The sequence below is a fragment of the Sus scrofa genome, chromosome 1 (assembly GCF_000003025.6).
Source record: "Sus scrofa isolate TJ Tabasco breed Duroc chromosome 1, Sscrofa11.1, whole genome shotgun sequence".
Classification (NCBI taxonomy): domain Eukaryota; kingdom Metazoa; phylum Chordata; class Mammalia; order Artiodactyla; family Suidae; genus Sus; species Sus scrofa.
In genome coordinates, this window is record NC_010443.5 from 1506342 (window position 1) to 1521842 (window position 15501).

Here is a 15501-nt window from a genome sequence, read left to right on the forward strand (position 1 = left end):
ACAGCAGCTACTCCCAGGTGTCCCCTGGGAACCTCAGCCAAAGGTCCTTTGGAGGAACAGCAGCCTGTGAGTGGAGGGGTGGGTGCTGGGCTCGGGCGCTGGCCCCCCCCCCCCCACTCCACGGCTTTGGGTTTTAATTGAGGTCAGGAGGTGGGAGCGGGCGGCAGACGGAGGAGGGCCACCCCGTGAGCAGCGGAGAGCTCCCAGCTGCATCCCCTCCTCTGGGCTGGCTCTTCTCAGCGCCAAAGGCAAACAGGCCCTGGATACCCGCAGGGAGACCCCTCTAGGGTCCGTCATCACCAGGCGGGCCTGCCAGGTGTCCTTGGCCCCTCGCATCTGGGACGCACAGTGCCCCCCCCACCCCCAGCCTGGCAGCAGTCAGACCCCCTTGCTTCCCAAGTGCCAAGGCCATCCTCTGGTGACTCTCATACAGGAGTCACCCTGGACGTGCCCGTGGGACTGAGCACTTGTCATGTGAGCCTAGGGGCCGCCAGGCGGGGGTCCAGGACACCCCACAGCCTCAGGTCCCCCCAGGGAGGAAATGAGCAGGATGGCTGAGCCGACCTCCTTCGCAGGAAAAGCTGAATGCAAGACGCGCTCTGGGAACGGCAACGGGCCAGCGGGCCTGGGCTCTTCACCGGACACGCGCTGGTCAGGCAGGTGTGCACTGGGCATGGGGCAGGCAGACGGGACCCGTCACAGCTACTAACTCCGCAGCTCAACCTCTGAACTCAGATTCCCTCTCTCCCTGCAGTAAGTCCACGTGACCTTCAGAACCAGCCCCGTGAGGGGCAGGGGCGCCCCCTGCATAAAGGCCACACAAGAGGCCGAGCCCAGCGTCCTTGTCGTCAGGGCGCACACAGGCACGCCCGTGTACCCACCTGCTGGAGTGAGTGGCTGTGCTCTGTGCCGTCTGTTGAATGACTCTGTGTGGTTTTGTGCAGCTGTGTGATGCCTTTTAATAGCGTTGTTGTGGAGTGATTTACATGCTATAAAATACATTCCTTTGAAGTGAACGGTTGAGAGGGTTGGGTAAACTCTCCACGGTGCCCGCTGCTGCCCTCTGACAGGGACGTCCCCGTGCCAGGCACAGGCACCTCCAGCCCCGGAGGCGCAGGCCGGCTCTCTGTCTCTGCGGGGGTGGCCTTTCCCGGACCTGTCACGTGTCCTTGGGGTCGGCGTGACTCTGACGCTTGTGCACGTGCAGCACGAGGTTCTTTTTCTGGCTCAGCAGCCGTCCTGCCTTGTTCTGTGACACCCTCACTTTGTGGGCTTTTTGTTTCAGAAGCTCCATTTCTAGACATTCCTGGCAGGACCGACCCGTGACAGAGGACAAAGACCGAGTGTCCAGAGAAAGGCGAGATGGGCACAGCCCGTGAGGAGGCCCGAAACCACGAACTCCGTTAGCAGACTGGCCGCTCCCCACCTGGGCAGGAAGGTGGGGACGGGGTCCTGGCGGGGGGGTGGGGGCGGAGACCGCAGCCCCAGGGGTGGGCGCGGGCCTTCAGGGAGACCTTGTCTGGGGCCAGGTGTCACTGCCGCTGGGCTCCTCTCCCTCCAGATGTGAGTGGGGACCGGGTGCTGGCTCCCCTCCGGCTCCCCCAGGGTCCTCAGCGGCGGCCCTGGTTCGGGGGTCAGTGTCACGGGCTTTGAGTGACTGGGAAAGGAGGAGAGGGGCGGGAGGCTGAGGCCCGGAGCCCCTGAGGTGGGCCGTGGGGGAGGGAGGTCAGCGGGGGCAGGGCGGTGCCAGCCTGGCCTTGTTTGTTTGCATTCCAATCGCCCTGCCCATGGCCAGCCAGCTGCTTGTGACGCTGGACCTTGGCCGGGCCCCATCACCGGGCGTTTCCAGCCAGGAGCTCAGCAGGGGGCCCGCCCCGGGAAGCCTGCAGCTGGTTGAGCCTGGGGGTGCCGTGCCCTCTGGGGCCAGATGGCAGAAGAGGGCCCGGGGCATGAAGACATGTGGCCCTGGTCCCTCTGGGTGGCCCTTGGCTGTCCCTGCTCCCGGCCGTGGCCCTGACGCCTTCTCTCCCGCAGGAAGCGATGCTGGGCTCTGGGTCCTGAGATCACGCTGCAGCTGCAGGAGCGGCACTGGGACAGCGAGATGGCCTCGGAGCACAGGGACGTCCTGGTGCTGCTGCCCACGCGGGAGCGGCTGCGGCTGGTCGTGGGGGTGAGTTGGGGGGGCAGGGGCTTGGGGCTGAGCCAGGCCGTGCCGGGGTGACCGTGGGACATGGCGGCTGTGGGGACCCACGGGGCCGAGTGCTCACCTCCCTCCCCATCCCCCGTGACAGCATCGTGCCGGCCGCCCCACAGGTTAGAGAAACCGACTCCGACTCGGCCACCTTTCTGCAGCGTGTGTCCCTTCGCTCTGCGGCCCAGGGCTGTGGCCCGGCTCAAGCTGAACACAGCCTGGGCCTGCAGGGTCCAGGGTCCTAGGCTGAGCACTGCCCAGTTTCTAGTGTCCGGCATCCACATGGGTTGATTGTGTTCAGAAGGACCTGTCCCTTCTGGACCCTCGTCCGGTGGCCTGGGCGGGGTGGGTCTGAGGGTGGCCGCATCCTTGGTTTGGAATAAACTAAGGAGGTTGGGGACCCAGATGCAGAGCGGGAGGTGGGAGGCGGGCCGTCCCCACCTTGTCTGCGGGTGCCAGGAGGTCCTGTCTGGAGGGACGAGACCGCGGGTCCGATCTCCCAAGGGACGCGGTTAGGAAGTGAGAAGTCGCATTTATACCCCGGCCAGGTGACATTCCGAGCCGCAGCCCGGGTCCTTCTTCCCCTTTTTTCTCCACCCCCTACTTTCGGCATCGAGTGGCTGGATTTTCCCTCGAGGCCTCGGTGCCCCACTGTCCCTGAGTTTCGGGAGGGGACACTCCACGAGGCCGCCCCCAGCCTGCAGGTCCTCCTGTGCGTCCCCGCCCTCGGCCGTGGAGCCTCCGCAGACACCGGGTTGGACACTGGGGCTCCCGCCTTCCCAGGACTGCGGAGGCTCCGGGTTCACCTGACGGGGCCCCGTGGCCGCCCTGATTCACAGAACCAAGTGGTCCTTTGACGAGAGAGGTTAGTTACCTCTCGGCACACACAGGTGACCCCTGGGCACAGGTACAGGCGGGAGGGTCCCCAGGGAATGCGTGGCTCTCGCACCGACCCCCCCTGTTTGACACTCAGAGCTCCTAAGAGGCTGCTGCTAGGCTAACCCACTGGGCACAGACACTTCGGGGACTGGGCAGTGGCGGTGGCCCACTGCTGTGCATGCCCGCCGCTCGGGGCCTGTGTGGCAGGGCCTCCCGCGGCCCAGCTCTGGCCCTCGCCGGGCGTCCCGCTGAGCCCGTGAAAGCCTGCGTGGGTCCAGCCGCGGTTCTGTTGCGCGTCTGGGGGACGGCAGACTTTCCGTCTCGCACCAGCTGCTCGAGGGGAAGTGGAGTGGCCGACGGTCCTCCTCTGAGCTTCACGGCGCCGCTCTCCCAGGCGCCTCTAGTCCGGCCTCTCCTCCGCTTCGCGGCCCCAACGGATGCCCTTGCACTGGGCACTGCTGCCCTCCTTAGCCTGCTCCGCGTGCAGCCACGGAGCCCTGCACGTGGTCTGACCTCACAGGTGGGGAAACAGGCTCGGGCTGCCTGACGGTTGGGGCTGAGCCCAGGCCCCTGGTTCCAGAGCCCACCCGCCTCCCAGCAGCGGGCAGGGCTGTGCGGGGGCGGCTGCGAGGGGGCAGCTGTGTGGGAAGGTGAGAGGCTGAAGCTGGGCAGGAGGTGCCTGTGGGGCAGGCAGACTGCTGTGCAGGGACTCATGCCTCCACAGCACGCCCCTCCCAGGGCTGTGCAGAACCCAGCCCCGCTCTCAAGAGCTGCCTGGCGATGGTGGCTTGGGGTGAGCAGGAAGCCCAGTGAGATTCCCAGGGGGCACGGAGCCACCCGTCCCCCCGTGCCTGGACACCCCCAGTGCACCGGCCAGGGACGGAGGGAGGGGGCTCCCGTGCTGGGGGCAGGAGAGCACATCCCCCGGGCTCCCTACATCCTCTCTCAGATGGCCCGCAGAGTTGGGGGGGTGATCCCCCGGACCCCCTCCTCGCTGGGGGCAGCCCTGGTCGGCTCCCTGAGCACCCCCCTCTCCACAGGTGCAGGCCACCGGGCGCGAGCTCTTCCAGCAGGTGTGCGACCTGGCCAGCATCAGAGAAGCCCAGCTCTTTGGCCTCAGCGTGGTCAGAAGTAAGCAAGCCGCCCGGACAACGCGGGCGCCTCTTCCCACGGGTCCCGGGCACTAGGCTGACCAGGCGACGCCTTCTCACTGCATCCGGGTTCACACGCACGCTCATACACACACATGCACACGTGGTCACTCGCACACATACACAGTCTCACTCATGCACGTGCATGCACACCCTCACACACGTGCTCACACATTCTCACACTCCTTCACACACGCGCACACTCACATACACATGAATACGCACATGCCCACATAATACACATGCACATGCTCACATTTGTTCACACACACACACACACGCCTGCTTGCTCACATTCACATGGACACGCACTCATTCCCACACATTCATACACACGCATGCTCACACTCATCCCTGCACACCCTCAAGGATTCACACGCACAATATATGACCACTTACGCACACTCACACTGACACACACACTCACATATTTAAGCGTCAGACACTCAGACACTTGCACACTTACCCTCACACCCACACACTCCCCTCTGCAGTGAGGGGGCGGGACACCGTCCTTTCTGGAGAAGGCGGGGAGCCGGAAGCCCAGGTGGGGTCTGCACGGGCTGGTTAGAGCCCTGGGAATCTGGGCTGAGGACGCCCACAAGTGGCATTGCTGGCAGAGGAGGTGGGGCAGCCCGCCCTGTCCCCTGTCCTACCCTCCACCCCCAGGCCTCTAGGGACAACCCCCCCATTCAGTGGTGAGCACGGGGTGGGGCAGGGGAGCCCAAGAGCCACGTGGGGGGCTCCGCAGGGCACTGGGCTCTGATGGCGGGACGGGGGCCTCCTGTGCCCCGGAGCTGGACACGCCACCTGCGCCTGTGCTTCTTTAAATGCCCAGGTGGCTCTTGTCCGTGGGTGGGAGCTTGGGGGTCGCAGGCACAGAGCACCCCCTTCCCAGCCCGGACGAGGAGACTGAATGCTCTGCCCGCAGCATGGGCGTCAGGCGGGGACCTCATCTGAGAAGAGGGACCCTGTGGGGACGCCCACGGCCTTGCGGGCAGCGGGCCGCAGGGTCGTAAGTCTGTCTCTGAGGAAGCAGACCCGCAGGGGCCCCTGTGTGATGTCCTGGTCCACTCCCACAGAGGCTCCCCACCCAGGCCGCAGGGACGCTCTGTGCCCGGGCCCCGCCCTCCAGCCCCGAGCTCAGGTGAGGGCGCCGGGCTTGTCACTGGCGCGTCTTCCGCCTTCACCAGGCTCCCCTTGGGGCCAGGAATTTCAGCTCGGGGCAGCTGAGAGCCTGGGGGCAGGAGGGGGGGACCAATCAAGGGGAGGAAGGACGTGGCAGGGCTGGGGGGGCTCGTGGCCCGATGGGAACCCTGTCCTGGACTCGGCCCTGCATCCCGTGTGGATTTGGGACGTCCTGGGTCGGGCCCCAGGCTGACCCCGGGGAGGCGGTAGCGCCGGGACAACCTCCTTTTCTGCTGTTTGTCAGGAAGCAGCTCCCCAGTTGGGGCTGGGGCAGAATTTAGGGACTTTAGTAAGATGCCGCTGCCGAGAGGGGGCACGGTGCCCACCCAGCCCGGGTTCACATCCTAGGGCAGCAGATTTCAATGTTGCTGTTAAATTTTAATATTAGTGGACTTTCCCCGTTTGCAAGGAAAGCTAAGTTAATGGGTAGCTTTGCCCTCGTTTAAATTTTCATCCAGGACCAGTGTCTTAGCCGCTGGACGCTGCTGCTGTGTCTGGTCCTCGTGGACAACCATTCAGGACGCGAGTGTTTCTAAGAATTGGATTTATTTGGGGATGGGGGGCCACCAGTGCTTATGCTTCGTGTCTGCCATCCGGTTCTAGAACATTCCGGCTTCATGGAACTGAAGTCGCACTATAATCACTCCTAGGGGAGCCTCTCAGTCACAGCAGGACGGTCTCAGTGAGAAGCAGGGTTTGCTTGGAGCAGAGGTCGGCAAGCTGGGTGTGCAGCGCCGGGCAGCGAGGGCCTCTGGCTTTGCAGCATGAAAGTGGCTACAGACGATGCATAGATGCTACGGAGTCAGAGGAAAAACTTTATTTCCCAAGAACAGGTGGCGGGTAGGGCCTGCCCCAGGGCCCTCGTTTGCCGACCCCTGGCCTCGAGGGTCCTAGGCCTGGGGTTGGCAGGGGCTGCGCAGGCCCCCACGAGACCTCATTAGCTTGTATGACTGGCGTGTTTCCGAGTCTCCAAAGCCTTGGCTTTGTCAGCTGCAACGTGGGGTAGGTTTCAGCGCCAGGGGTCAGAGACGCAAGGACAGGCGCGGGGCCCCTGTCCCACCCCAGCCTGGCACAGCAGTGAGGCGCGGACATGGGCAAGGACCACAAAGCGAAGCCAGCGGCTGAGCGTGCTCAGTTTCCACGGCCTGAAGCCCCTTCCCCGCCATGCCTGAGGCAGCTTTACACACCGTCTGGCTGCTGTGATGGGGTCACTGCCTTAGCTCGGGGCCCCTGGACGGGAGCTGCATCCAGTGAGAGCACCAGTGACCCTCAGCTGTCGCCAGTGCCAGCACCCGCTGTCTGGGGCCAGCCAACCAGTGGGTGGTCCTCCTACATCAGGCTCTGCCCAGCGGGCTTGGTGACCGTCCTGCCCCAGAGGGCCTGCAGGAGGTGCAGTCGAGGCCCTGAGAGCCACCTGACAGTGACAGGGCAGCTCCCGGCCCCGCCTCCTCTCTAGGGTCGTCTCAGTGTTTTCCAGCTTATAAAGGAAACGCATGGTCATTATAGTCTAAAAACGCAGAGCGTAGGATTTCGAAAGACGCATCTGCCGTGACCCCGCCCCCGCGCAGGCGCCTTAACCTGGCCGTTGGCTTCAGGTTGGTGAATTTGGTTCCAGGTTTACCGGCATTTCTGGTTTTGAAGGACTCACCCCACAGCTGGTGTGGGGACGGCCCCCTGGACGCCTGTCCCCAAACCACCTTCTGGAAGGTGGCGCCCCATAGCGTGTCCCAGCTTCAGCATCGCCTCATATCCAACACCTAAGTTTCAGTATCTACTGTCCAGGCGCTCTGGGAACCATCTGGAAAAGCCAGTAGCACTGACGCCCGGACGCCGGGTGATGCACTCTTGTGCCCTCCACTCCAGGGAGGCCACCACGTGGGACTGTCCCATCAGCCCTTCCCAGCAGGCTCTGCTGAAGGCGCGTTTCTCTCTTTAGACAATGAGTATGTCTTCATGGACTTGGAGCAGAAGCTCAGCAAATACTTCTCCAAGGACTGGAAGAGGGAAAAGCATAAAGTAGGTTAAACTGCTGGGCGGAGGGGCCGGGAAGGGCCGGCTGCTGCCCCGCCGGGTGGCCCCTGCTGCCCAGAGGCCCCGTGCAGCATTGGCCAGGCGCTGGAACTGGCCACGTGGGTGCGGGCGAAGGCCCACGAGCCTTCTGGACCCTCGCTCGGCTTTTCCCTTTGACGAAGCGACGTCCGGCCAGGACCTGCCCAGCAGGAGAGACCCGAGCTGAAGCCTGGGGCTGGTGGGACGTGCTGAGGTGGCAGCACTGCCCCGGCCTCAGGACGGCCTTCTGTCCCCAGGGAAGGGGCAGACCCGGTGCCCCGTTCGTGGCCTTTCTCGGGGTGCAGTTCTACGTGGAGAACGGCAGGGTCATCAGGTGAGCGGGGGCCTCGGGCGGGTCCCGGGGGACCTGTGGGAAAACCCGGGCCCCTGTGCTCGCGCATTCTGGTTAATTCCCGCTGGGGCGTGGCGGGTTAAGGATCCAGCTGTGTCGGTGGCACTGCCCGTCTGACCCCCTGCCCAGTTCAGGGGTTGCTGTAGGTCGCAGGTGTGTGTGTGTGTCCACACACAGACGTGGCTCGGATTGGATCCCTGACCCGAGAATTTCCACACTCCGCAGGGAGAGCGGGAAAAGGAAGGAAAAAAAGTTAAGATTACGTTAAAGAGTTTCTCGCACAGCTCTTCTGCTCCCTAGGGCTGGTTTTCTCCGGCCTGTGGGGCGGGTGTGAGGAGTTCCTCCTGCTCGGGGTTCCAGGGCTCCCGGCTCTCGGCTGCACACCTGCCAGGCCTCCTCCTGAGCCCCCGGGGCTCCTTTCCTGAGACCCCCCCGCGGGCATGTAGGATAACACGGACCCGGGACCACCTGGCAGCTGAATTACCTCCAGCCCGGGGGTGGGGGCAGGCGGGGCCCCAGCAAGCCTTCTGGGAGGGAGACGGGGAGGAAGGGCTCTTGGCGGGGTGAAGGGTTCTGGACGTCGCGGCCCCGTGCCGCGGGCCAGTCTCCCTGCGCGCTGGAACATAGCAGAGGAAAGGCCCTCTCTTGGGGATGAGCTTCTGTAAACCAGGCCTGCCACGTCTGTCCGGGTGCGAGGAGCCCCCGAGCTCAGGCTCACCTGGCCTCTCAACAGCTCGCTCACCTGTGCCGCCCGCCCCGCTGCAGGGCTCCGAGGGCTGTGGCGGCGGCCAGTCAGGGACGCGGGGTGGGCCTGGCGGGGCGGGGAGCCTTCCCAGCCGGCCTCCCCTCCCCTCCCCTCCCAGCGACAGGACGGCCAGGCACCTGTATTACTGCCACCTGAAGGAGCGGGTGCTGAGGTCCCAGTGCGCCCACCGGGAGGAGGCCTACTTCCTGCTGGCCGCCTACGCCCTGCAGGCCGACCTGGGCAACCACCGCGAGCAGGCCCACGCGGGGCGGTACTTCGAGCCGCAGGCCTACTTCCCGCCGTGGGTGAGGCTGCGCCCCCTTCCCCGCCCGCCGCCGCCCGGGGTCTGTGGGCCGAGTGGGGCGGGGGGGCAGCGCTGGACCGCAGCCTGCGACCCCCGCCAGGTGATCGCCAGGAGGGGCAGCGCCTACATCCTCAGGCACGTGCCCGCCCTGCACCGCGAGCAGCGGGGCCTGAGCCCCAAGGAGGCCGCGCTTCGCTTCATCCGGGAGGCCTGCCGGCTAGAGGACGTGCCCACCCACTTCTTCAGGCTCCGCAAGGTCCGGTCACGCGGAGCCCGGGCGGGGGTGGCGGCTCAGGCCCAGGACCCTCCTCCCCAAGGGCCCAGGGAAGCAGAGCAGGGGTGGCCAGGACCCCAGCCCAGGACGGGAGGGCCAGGGCGTCCTTAGGCTATAGCGGCAGCTCCTGGGCTCAGGTGAACTTGCAGGGTGGGTGCAGGACCCCCCCCCCCGCCCCGGTCAGGCTCCCCTGCTTAACGCTCCTGCCTAATGCTGGACAGACTGTCTGCGGCCTGGTGGCCTCTGGTGCTTTCCTGACAGGGTCCCCTGGACAAGGGCTTGTGTTGGGAGGTGGACGGATGGCTCGTCGGCGGGTTTAAGGCGCTCAACCGTCCAGCCAAGTGGATGCTGGGCATGAGCAGGGGCAGGGGGGCAGGCACGGCACCTCCAGGCTTGCGGGGTGGGCATCGCTGCCCGGGGAACCCCGCCCCAGCCCGGTGCCCCAGACCACAGACACTCCTGCTGCACCTGCAAGGGTCCACAAGGAGGCCCCCATCCCCAAAGGCCACGTCCTTGCAGGATAAGAAGGAAGAGCAGCCTACCATTGTCCTGGGACTGACCCTCCGAGGCGTGCAGGTCTTTCAGGTGACTGCGAAGGAAGGAGACCTCGACCGCAGGGGCCTTCCCTCCCCGCTCCCTCCCCTCTCGCTTCCGTCCTTGCCCCCTCCCGTCCTCTTGTCCCCTCCCCTCCCACTCGTCCCCCTCCCTCCCCTGAGGCGCTGGCCTGACTGCCTTCCTCTGCTGTCCCTTGTCTTGTGCCCACGGCGGTCCTGCTGTCCCGCAGGAGGTGAACCACACTTTACAGCTGCTCCATGACTTCGCCTGGTCCCACGTGGGGAAGCTGGCTTTTCTGGTGCGTGTCTCATGGGCTCCAGGTTGCGGGGGAGGGCTGGGGTCTCAGCCCCCAGGAGCCCAGGAGAGTGTACAGACACTTGTCCTCAGGCCACTGGCCAGGCAGTCGTTGTCCACGAGCTGCGGCCTGAGGCCTGCGCCTGGGGCGTCTAGGCGTGGAGCCTGCCTGACAGTGGAGTGCCCCCCTGGGGGGCCCAGTGTCCTGGTTCTCGTCACCAGAACTCCTGGCTCCTGGGTGCAGAAAAGAAAGGGGCGTGGGAGGAGGCCACAGCCGCGCACCTTCCAGACGCCCTGGCCAGGCCCGGCACTCGGGCGGAGGGCGGGGACAGTGCCCTCCCCACAGGGCCCTTCTCTGGACGGCAGGGGTGAGGCTTGGCATCCCTTCCCAGGCCCCGGGCAGCCGTCGGCGGGGGAGGCTGGCCTCTCCCAGCCCCGAGCCGCGGGCGCCGCGTCGCCGCGGTCCTGAGTTCCCAGCCTCGCCTCCTGCCAGATGAGTTCCTATTAAGTCTCGTCCGGTCTCTTTGTTCAGGGGAAGAAGTTCGAGATCTGGCCAGACGGGCTGCCCTCGGCCCGGAAGCTGGTGTACTACGCGGGCGGCGCCTGGCGGCCCGGGCCGCTGCTGCACCTGCTGAGGGCCAGCCACCAACTGCACCTCAGCCTGCAGCCCGCGCTGCAGCGGCTGCGGCAGCTGGAGGAGGCCGAAGGTGGGCGGCTGCCACGTCCATGCTCCAGCCATGGTCTGGGCCGGGCGTGCTGGGTGCAGCACCCAGGGTCACACCGTGGGTTTCCACCGTGGGGCTGGCAAGGGGTCCTGTGACCCCACTTCTCCAGCTCTCTTGGGGTCTGATTCTAAAGATGGGGGGCCGGGCATCTGGGGTTCTGGGGGAGGATTCAGCCGCCAAGAGGAGGGCTGAGGTTGGGCGAGGCGAGGGCTGCAGTGACCCAGGGCGGTCCGCTCACCCTGGCCATGCGCGCCTGCTTGTGAAGGGCTTCCGAGGGGTCTCTCAGCCTGACACGGTGGGAGAGCCCTGGAGCAGCAGGTACAAGGGCCCCCACTGGCTGCAGCTGACAGATCCCACCTGGGTGGCCTGGGCTGGGGACACACTGGCCCCAACCTCTGGGCCACACTCCTGTCCCCTCCCCTCCCCACGTCTCCCAGGACCTCTGGGCTCAGGGCAGAGGGTCGGCCAGACCCCGGGGCCTCCACTTACAGCTCCAGGAACTCGGCGCCCCCTCCCCTTGTCCACACCTGTTCTGACGCACTGGCCACCCCCTCCCACACAGAGAAGAAGTGCTACCGGGAGTCCTACGTCAGTGACGAGCCAGAGCTGGACCGGGACCCGGACCTGGCCAGCAGGACTTCCCTCGGCTCCCCTGGCGGCAGCGGTGGGGACAGTGGGGGTGGTAGGCCGTGTCCCCAGCGCCTCTGGCGCCTCTCAGCTGGCAGCCACTGCAGCTCCCTCTCGTCGGGCATCGCAGTGGACTCCCAGCCAGGGGAGACGTCGGTGGATGAGCCGCCCTGCAGCTCCAGCAGCAGCCAGAGCAGCCGTGGCACCATTGGTGGCGGCAGAGGTGGGCCTGAGGGGGACACCTGGGACCAGGGGCCTGGTGAGCGTGCTGCCTGGCCAGCCTCGCCAGGCCATCGCTCTGGGGCGTGAAAGATGCCCAGGTGCACGTGACCCTGACTCCCGGGGACCTTGTCCCACGGGGGCCACCAAAGGCCTGGGGGCAGAGATGGGAGGACAGGACCCTCCCGCAGGACGCAGTGGGTGGCGGTCCTGCAGCCCCCGCGCAGCTGGTCACCTGGAGGGAGCCTGGCCTGACCGGCACCCCTGTGTGTGATCCCGCCGTCAGACAGCCCTCAGCCAGCTGCTCCTGGTTACGGGCAGGGTCAGTAGCAGTCACGTGACAGGCGTGCCCCGCTGGCCCAGCGTGAGCTCTCTGTCCTCAGGGCTCCTTCACGGCAGGACTGGGGCAGGGGCCTTGTCACACCAGGAAGCTCACAAGGGCACCTCCGAGGGTGTGACCCCTCAGGGCCTAGCCACCCACGGCCCCACAGGGTCACCCAGAATCACCCACGATCACCCAGCATCACCCAGAGTCACCTCGAGTCTCCCATGGTCACCAGAGTCACCTCGAGTCTCCCATAGTCACCCAGCATTACCCAGAGTCACCTCGAGTCTCCCATGGTCACCCAGCATTACCCAGAGTCACCTCGAGTCACCCATGGTCACCCAGAGTCACCTCGAGTCTCCCATGGTCACCCAGCATTACCCAGAGTCACCTAGAGTCACCCATGGTCACCCAGCATCACCCAGATTCTCCCAGAGCCTCCCATGGTCACCCAGCATCACCCAGAGTCACCTCGAGTCACCTATGGTCACCCAGAGTCACCTCGAGTCTCCCATGGTCACCCAGAGTCACCTCGAGTCTCCCATAGTCACCCAGCATCACCCAGAGTCACCTCGAGTCACCCATGGTCATCCAGCATCACCCAGAGTCACTTCGAGTCACCCATGGTCACCCAGCATCACCCAGAGTCACCTCGAGTCACCCATGGTCACCCAGAGTCACCTCGAGTCTCCCATGGTCACCCAGCATCACCCAGAGGTCACCTAGAGTCCCCCAGTATCGGGCGGCCATGTCCACCTTTACCTTCGGGGCATCTGGTCCACGGGGAAGGGGCGGCTGGCCTCCATCGCTGAGGTTTTGTCCAAGTTCATGGTCTGCCACCAGTATGAGCAGTGATACAGTGTTTGTCCAGGAAGCGCCTGCTTTGCTCCAATAGCAGAGTGTTTGGAGGACAAAGCAGCCCCCACCTCCCACCCCGTGTAAGGACAGGGTGGTGGGAGCAGGTGGGGTGGGGTCCTGGGACAGGCAGGGCTCCTTAAAGGGCACTCAGACACCCCACGGAGGAACACAGATAGGTCTGGTGTCACAGGTGACCTGCAGGGGGTCACAGCCCCACCTCTCTGTGACCCTGAGGCCTGGGGGAGAGGTGGGGGAGCCACTGTGGCTCCCAGGGGCAGCTCAGAGTTTGGATCCGCGTGGGCGGCCCTCTGCGGGGGCAGGCAGTGTCCCCAGGCCCTGCTCACGCCCCCTCCCCTGCCTGCAGCCGCTCCCCAGCAGCCCGCGGCCGTGGTGCGGACCACGCTGCTCAGCACGAGGGACCGGAGCCCCGAGGCCGCGCACCAGGTAGCTCCCCAGCCGTGGGCCGGGCAGCCCGGGGCCTGGCACCTGCCCCTGTGCTCCAGCCCCCTCCCCTCCGTCAGGGGCCCAGGTCTGTGGGAGGGTCCCCCACCCCGCCCCACAGCAGGAGACCAAGGCAGTTTGGGGCTTTGGTAGCTGAGAGCTCAGCTTGCCCTTGCGGTGGGTGGGCGGGTGGGGGGAGGGGTCTTTCCTGGCTGCACCTTCACTGCGTCCACCCCCCACCCCACCCCACTCCTGATGGGAGGCAGTGTGGGCATCGCCCAGCAGGTCACAGGAGTGCCAGCCTCTGGGGTGGGACCCTGGCCCCCAGGAGCAGGCGGAGGGGCCAAAGCCAGTGTTTTGGGGGTGGGGGCGCAGAGGAAGAGTGGGCTGGAGGCTCTTGGCCTTGCCCAGAGCTGACCTGGGGGCCCAGTGGAAGGGTGGTGGCCCTGGAAAGGGAGCGACTTCGTGAGGGGTGGGGGGGGTGATCTGACTCAAAGTGAGGCACAGCCTGGGACTCGGCGGGGTGGAGGGGAGCAGAGGACAGGGAGAGGGAGGCGCTACAGGGCGGCCTGGGGGTCTCACTGCAGGGCCCTGAGGCGGTGGCCGACACGAAGACCAGCACAGCCGCAGCCTGGACGACGGGCACCCCACCCCCGCCCCGCGCCCCAAGCCACGCAGCTGCCCCCTCGGCCGTGCGCTGGACCCTGGGTCAAGGAGATCCATGAACAGCCTCACCCTGGACTTGCTCCCAGAGGAGTTTGTGGTGTAGACACCTCCTGGTGCCGCTCTGCCCACGCAGGCTCCAGCCTGGCTTCACTGTGACACCCTCCCGGCTCCGTCGCTCTGTCCATCCAGTGGTGAGGCTCTATCCGCACATATCCGGCCTTGCCTCTCTCTGCCACCCACTGCCTGGCGAGGCCCCTGCTGCCGGCCTTTACTCAGCGGCTTCCTCCTGCACCTGCACCTGCACCTGCACCTGTCGGGGTCAGACCCGGAAGCGCCCAGCAGGCCCCACTTTCCCTGCCAGGCGGACTGGGGCCAGTCCAACCTCCGTGCATGCGGATCTCCGGGAGGCAGAAGCTGAGGTCTGGGGTCCAGCGTCTGGGCAGTGGGCGGGGCCATGCTGGCTCTAACCTGGAGGAAGCGGTCGTAGCAGCTCTCAGATCCTCCAGCCCACGGGGTTGCACCCGTGATCACCCAACCCGAAGGCCGTCAGAGCACGAGGGAGCCGTGGCCTGTCATCAGCACTGCTCACCCTTCCAGGCCATTCGTTGCCACCACCCCCTCCCCAAGTCAGAAGACTGGATGGGACGTGGGGGTGCAGGTGGGGCTGCCCGACCCCCTTCTGGGGCAGGAGACCCTCCTGGGCTTTCGCCCCCGCCCCAGGTGGCAGCCGGTAGCTGAGCGGAGCTGTACAACCATTTCTGGAAAAGTGTGTGGAGAGGCCCTGACTTTCACCGGAGGCTGCGCTGCGGCGATTAAGGGGCTAGTGAGCAGGCCGGCCATCCTACCTGGGGCTAGAGCCTCCTGGGCAGGAGTGCGGTGACATGTCTGCAGGTGGGGAGGGTGGCCTGTCCGCAGGCAGTACTAGCCTTCCCTTCAAAGTCGGGGCGGCTTCCTCAGGACTGAGCCGGGGCAGGGGGCCTTCTCGAAGCCCGGCTGGTGGAGCGAGCTGGCCTCAGATCTATGTTCTGTGTCCCAGATGGAAGGCAGGGCTGCTGCTGCGTCTCACCTGCCCCCTGACCTGGCGGGGAGGGCGGGGGCTGCTCTGGGACAGGAGGGACCCCATGGCTGGTGACTGGGACGGGCGTGGTGTGGCTTAATGCACCTGTGGGTCCCTCCAGCCCTGTCCCCTTGGCCAGATCCCAGCGCACACCTGCTCACCTGTGTGTCAATGTCGGATCGTCCTCGCACCGTGGCCCCGAGGCGCCCTCGTCCCCTCCCTGTTCTGCTCCTGCCGCGAGAACCCCCAGGGCCCAGCTATCTCTTGCTCATTTTGGGGACGGGGCGGAGGCTGAGCTGGGGAGGGGGTGGCCGGGGGCAGGGGGAGCTAAGTGACACTGCTAGGCTAGGCTTCTTGGTTCTTTGTAGAAAAGGAGATCTTATGTGTGCACACACTGGGCGCGTGTAATAAAGAGCTCGACACATGTCCGTGTGCAGCCGGGCAGCCTCGCTGGGCAGCCGGGAGTCCGGGAGGCATGTCCACCTGGTGCTGACCCACCCCCACCTAGTGACGGCTCCTGGAGGGATGGGACTTTCATCCCACGCCCTCTTGGAGCCGCTGGGGGACTCAGAGCGCAGGGTCTCGCCGCTGCCACGAGAGG

At 65.9% G+C, this 15501-nt stretch overlaps 1 protein-coding gene across 3 annotated transcripts; it reads left to right on the plus strand.

Annotated features, from left to right (window-relative positions):
• On the plus strand, positions 782-15328 carry FRMD1 (FERM domain containing 1). 3 transcript variants are annotated; one of them, XM_005654323.3, is made up of 14 exons: positions 782-889; positions 1286-1438; positions 2035-2170; positions 4111-4201; positions 7346-7425; positions 7716-7792; positions 8674-8860; positions 8960-9115; positions 9653-9718; positions 9918-9986; positions 10515-10689; positions 11270-11557; positions 13101-13180; positions 13765-15328. In XM_005654323.3, the coding sequence occupies exons 3-14, from the start codon at positions 2102-2104 to the stop codon at positions 13900-13902; spliced, it is 1476 nt and encodes a 491-aa protein (XP_005654380.2). In that variant the 5' UTR covers positions 782-889; positions 1286-1438; positions 2035-2101; the 3' UTR covers positions 13903-15328. The 3 variants fall into 3 exon arrangements, with proteins under 3 accessions (XP_005654380.2, XP_020941375.1, XP_020941387.1); XM_021085716.1 differs by lacking the exons at positions 782-889; positions 1286-1438 and adding an exon at positions 3401-3590 and having other exon boundaries at positions 1788-2170; XM_021085728.1 differs by lacking the exons at positions 782-889; positions 1286-1438; positions 2035-2170 and adding an exon at positions 5868-7004.

Excerpts from the sequence above, each read along its gene's own strand:
- FRMD1 (XM_021085716.1), top strand. The coding sequence starts at position 1,788 with ATGGCCAGCCAGCTGCTTGTGACGCTGGACCTTGGCCGGGCCCCATCA. Across the intron at positions 2,171-3,400 it reads GGCTGCGGCTGGTCGTGGGG|CTGCTCGAGGGGAAGTGGAG; the intron begins GTGAGTTGGGGG and ends GTCTCGCACCAG. Across the intron at positions 9,987-10,514 it reads TGGGGAAGCTGGCTTTTCTG|GGGAAGAAGTTCGAGATCTG; the intron begins GTGCGTGTCTCA and ends CTCTTTGTTCAG.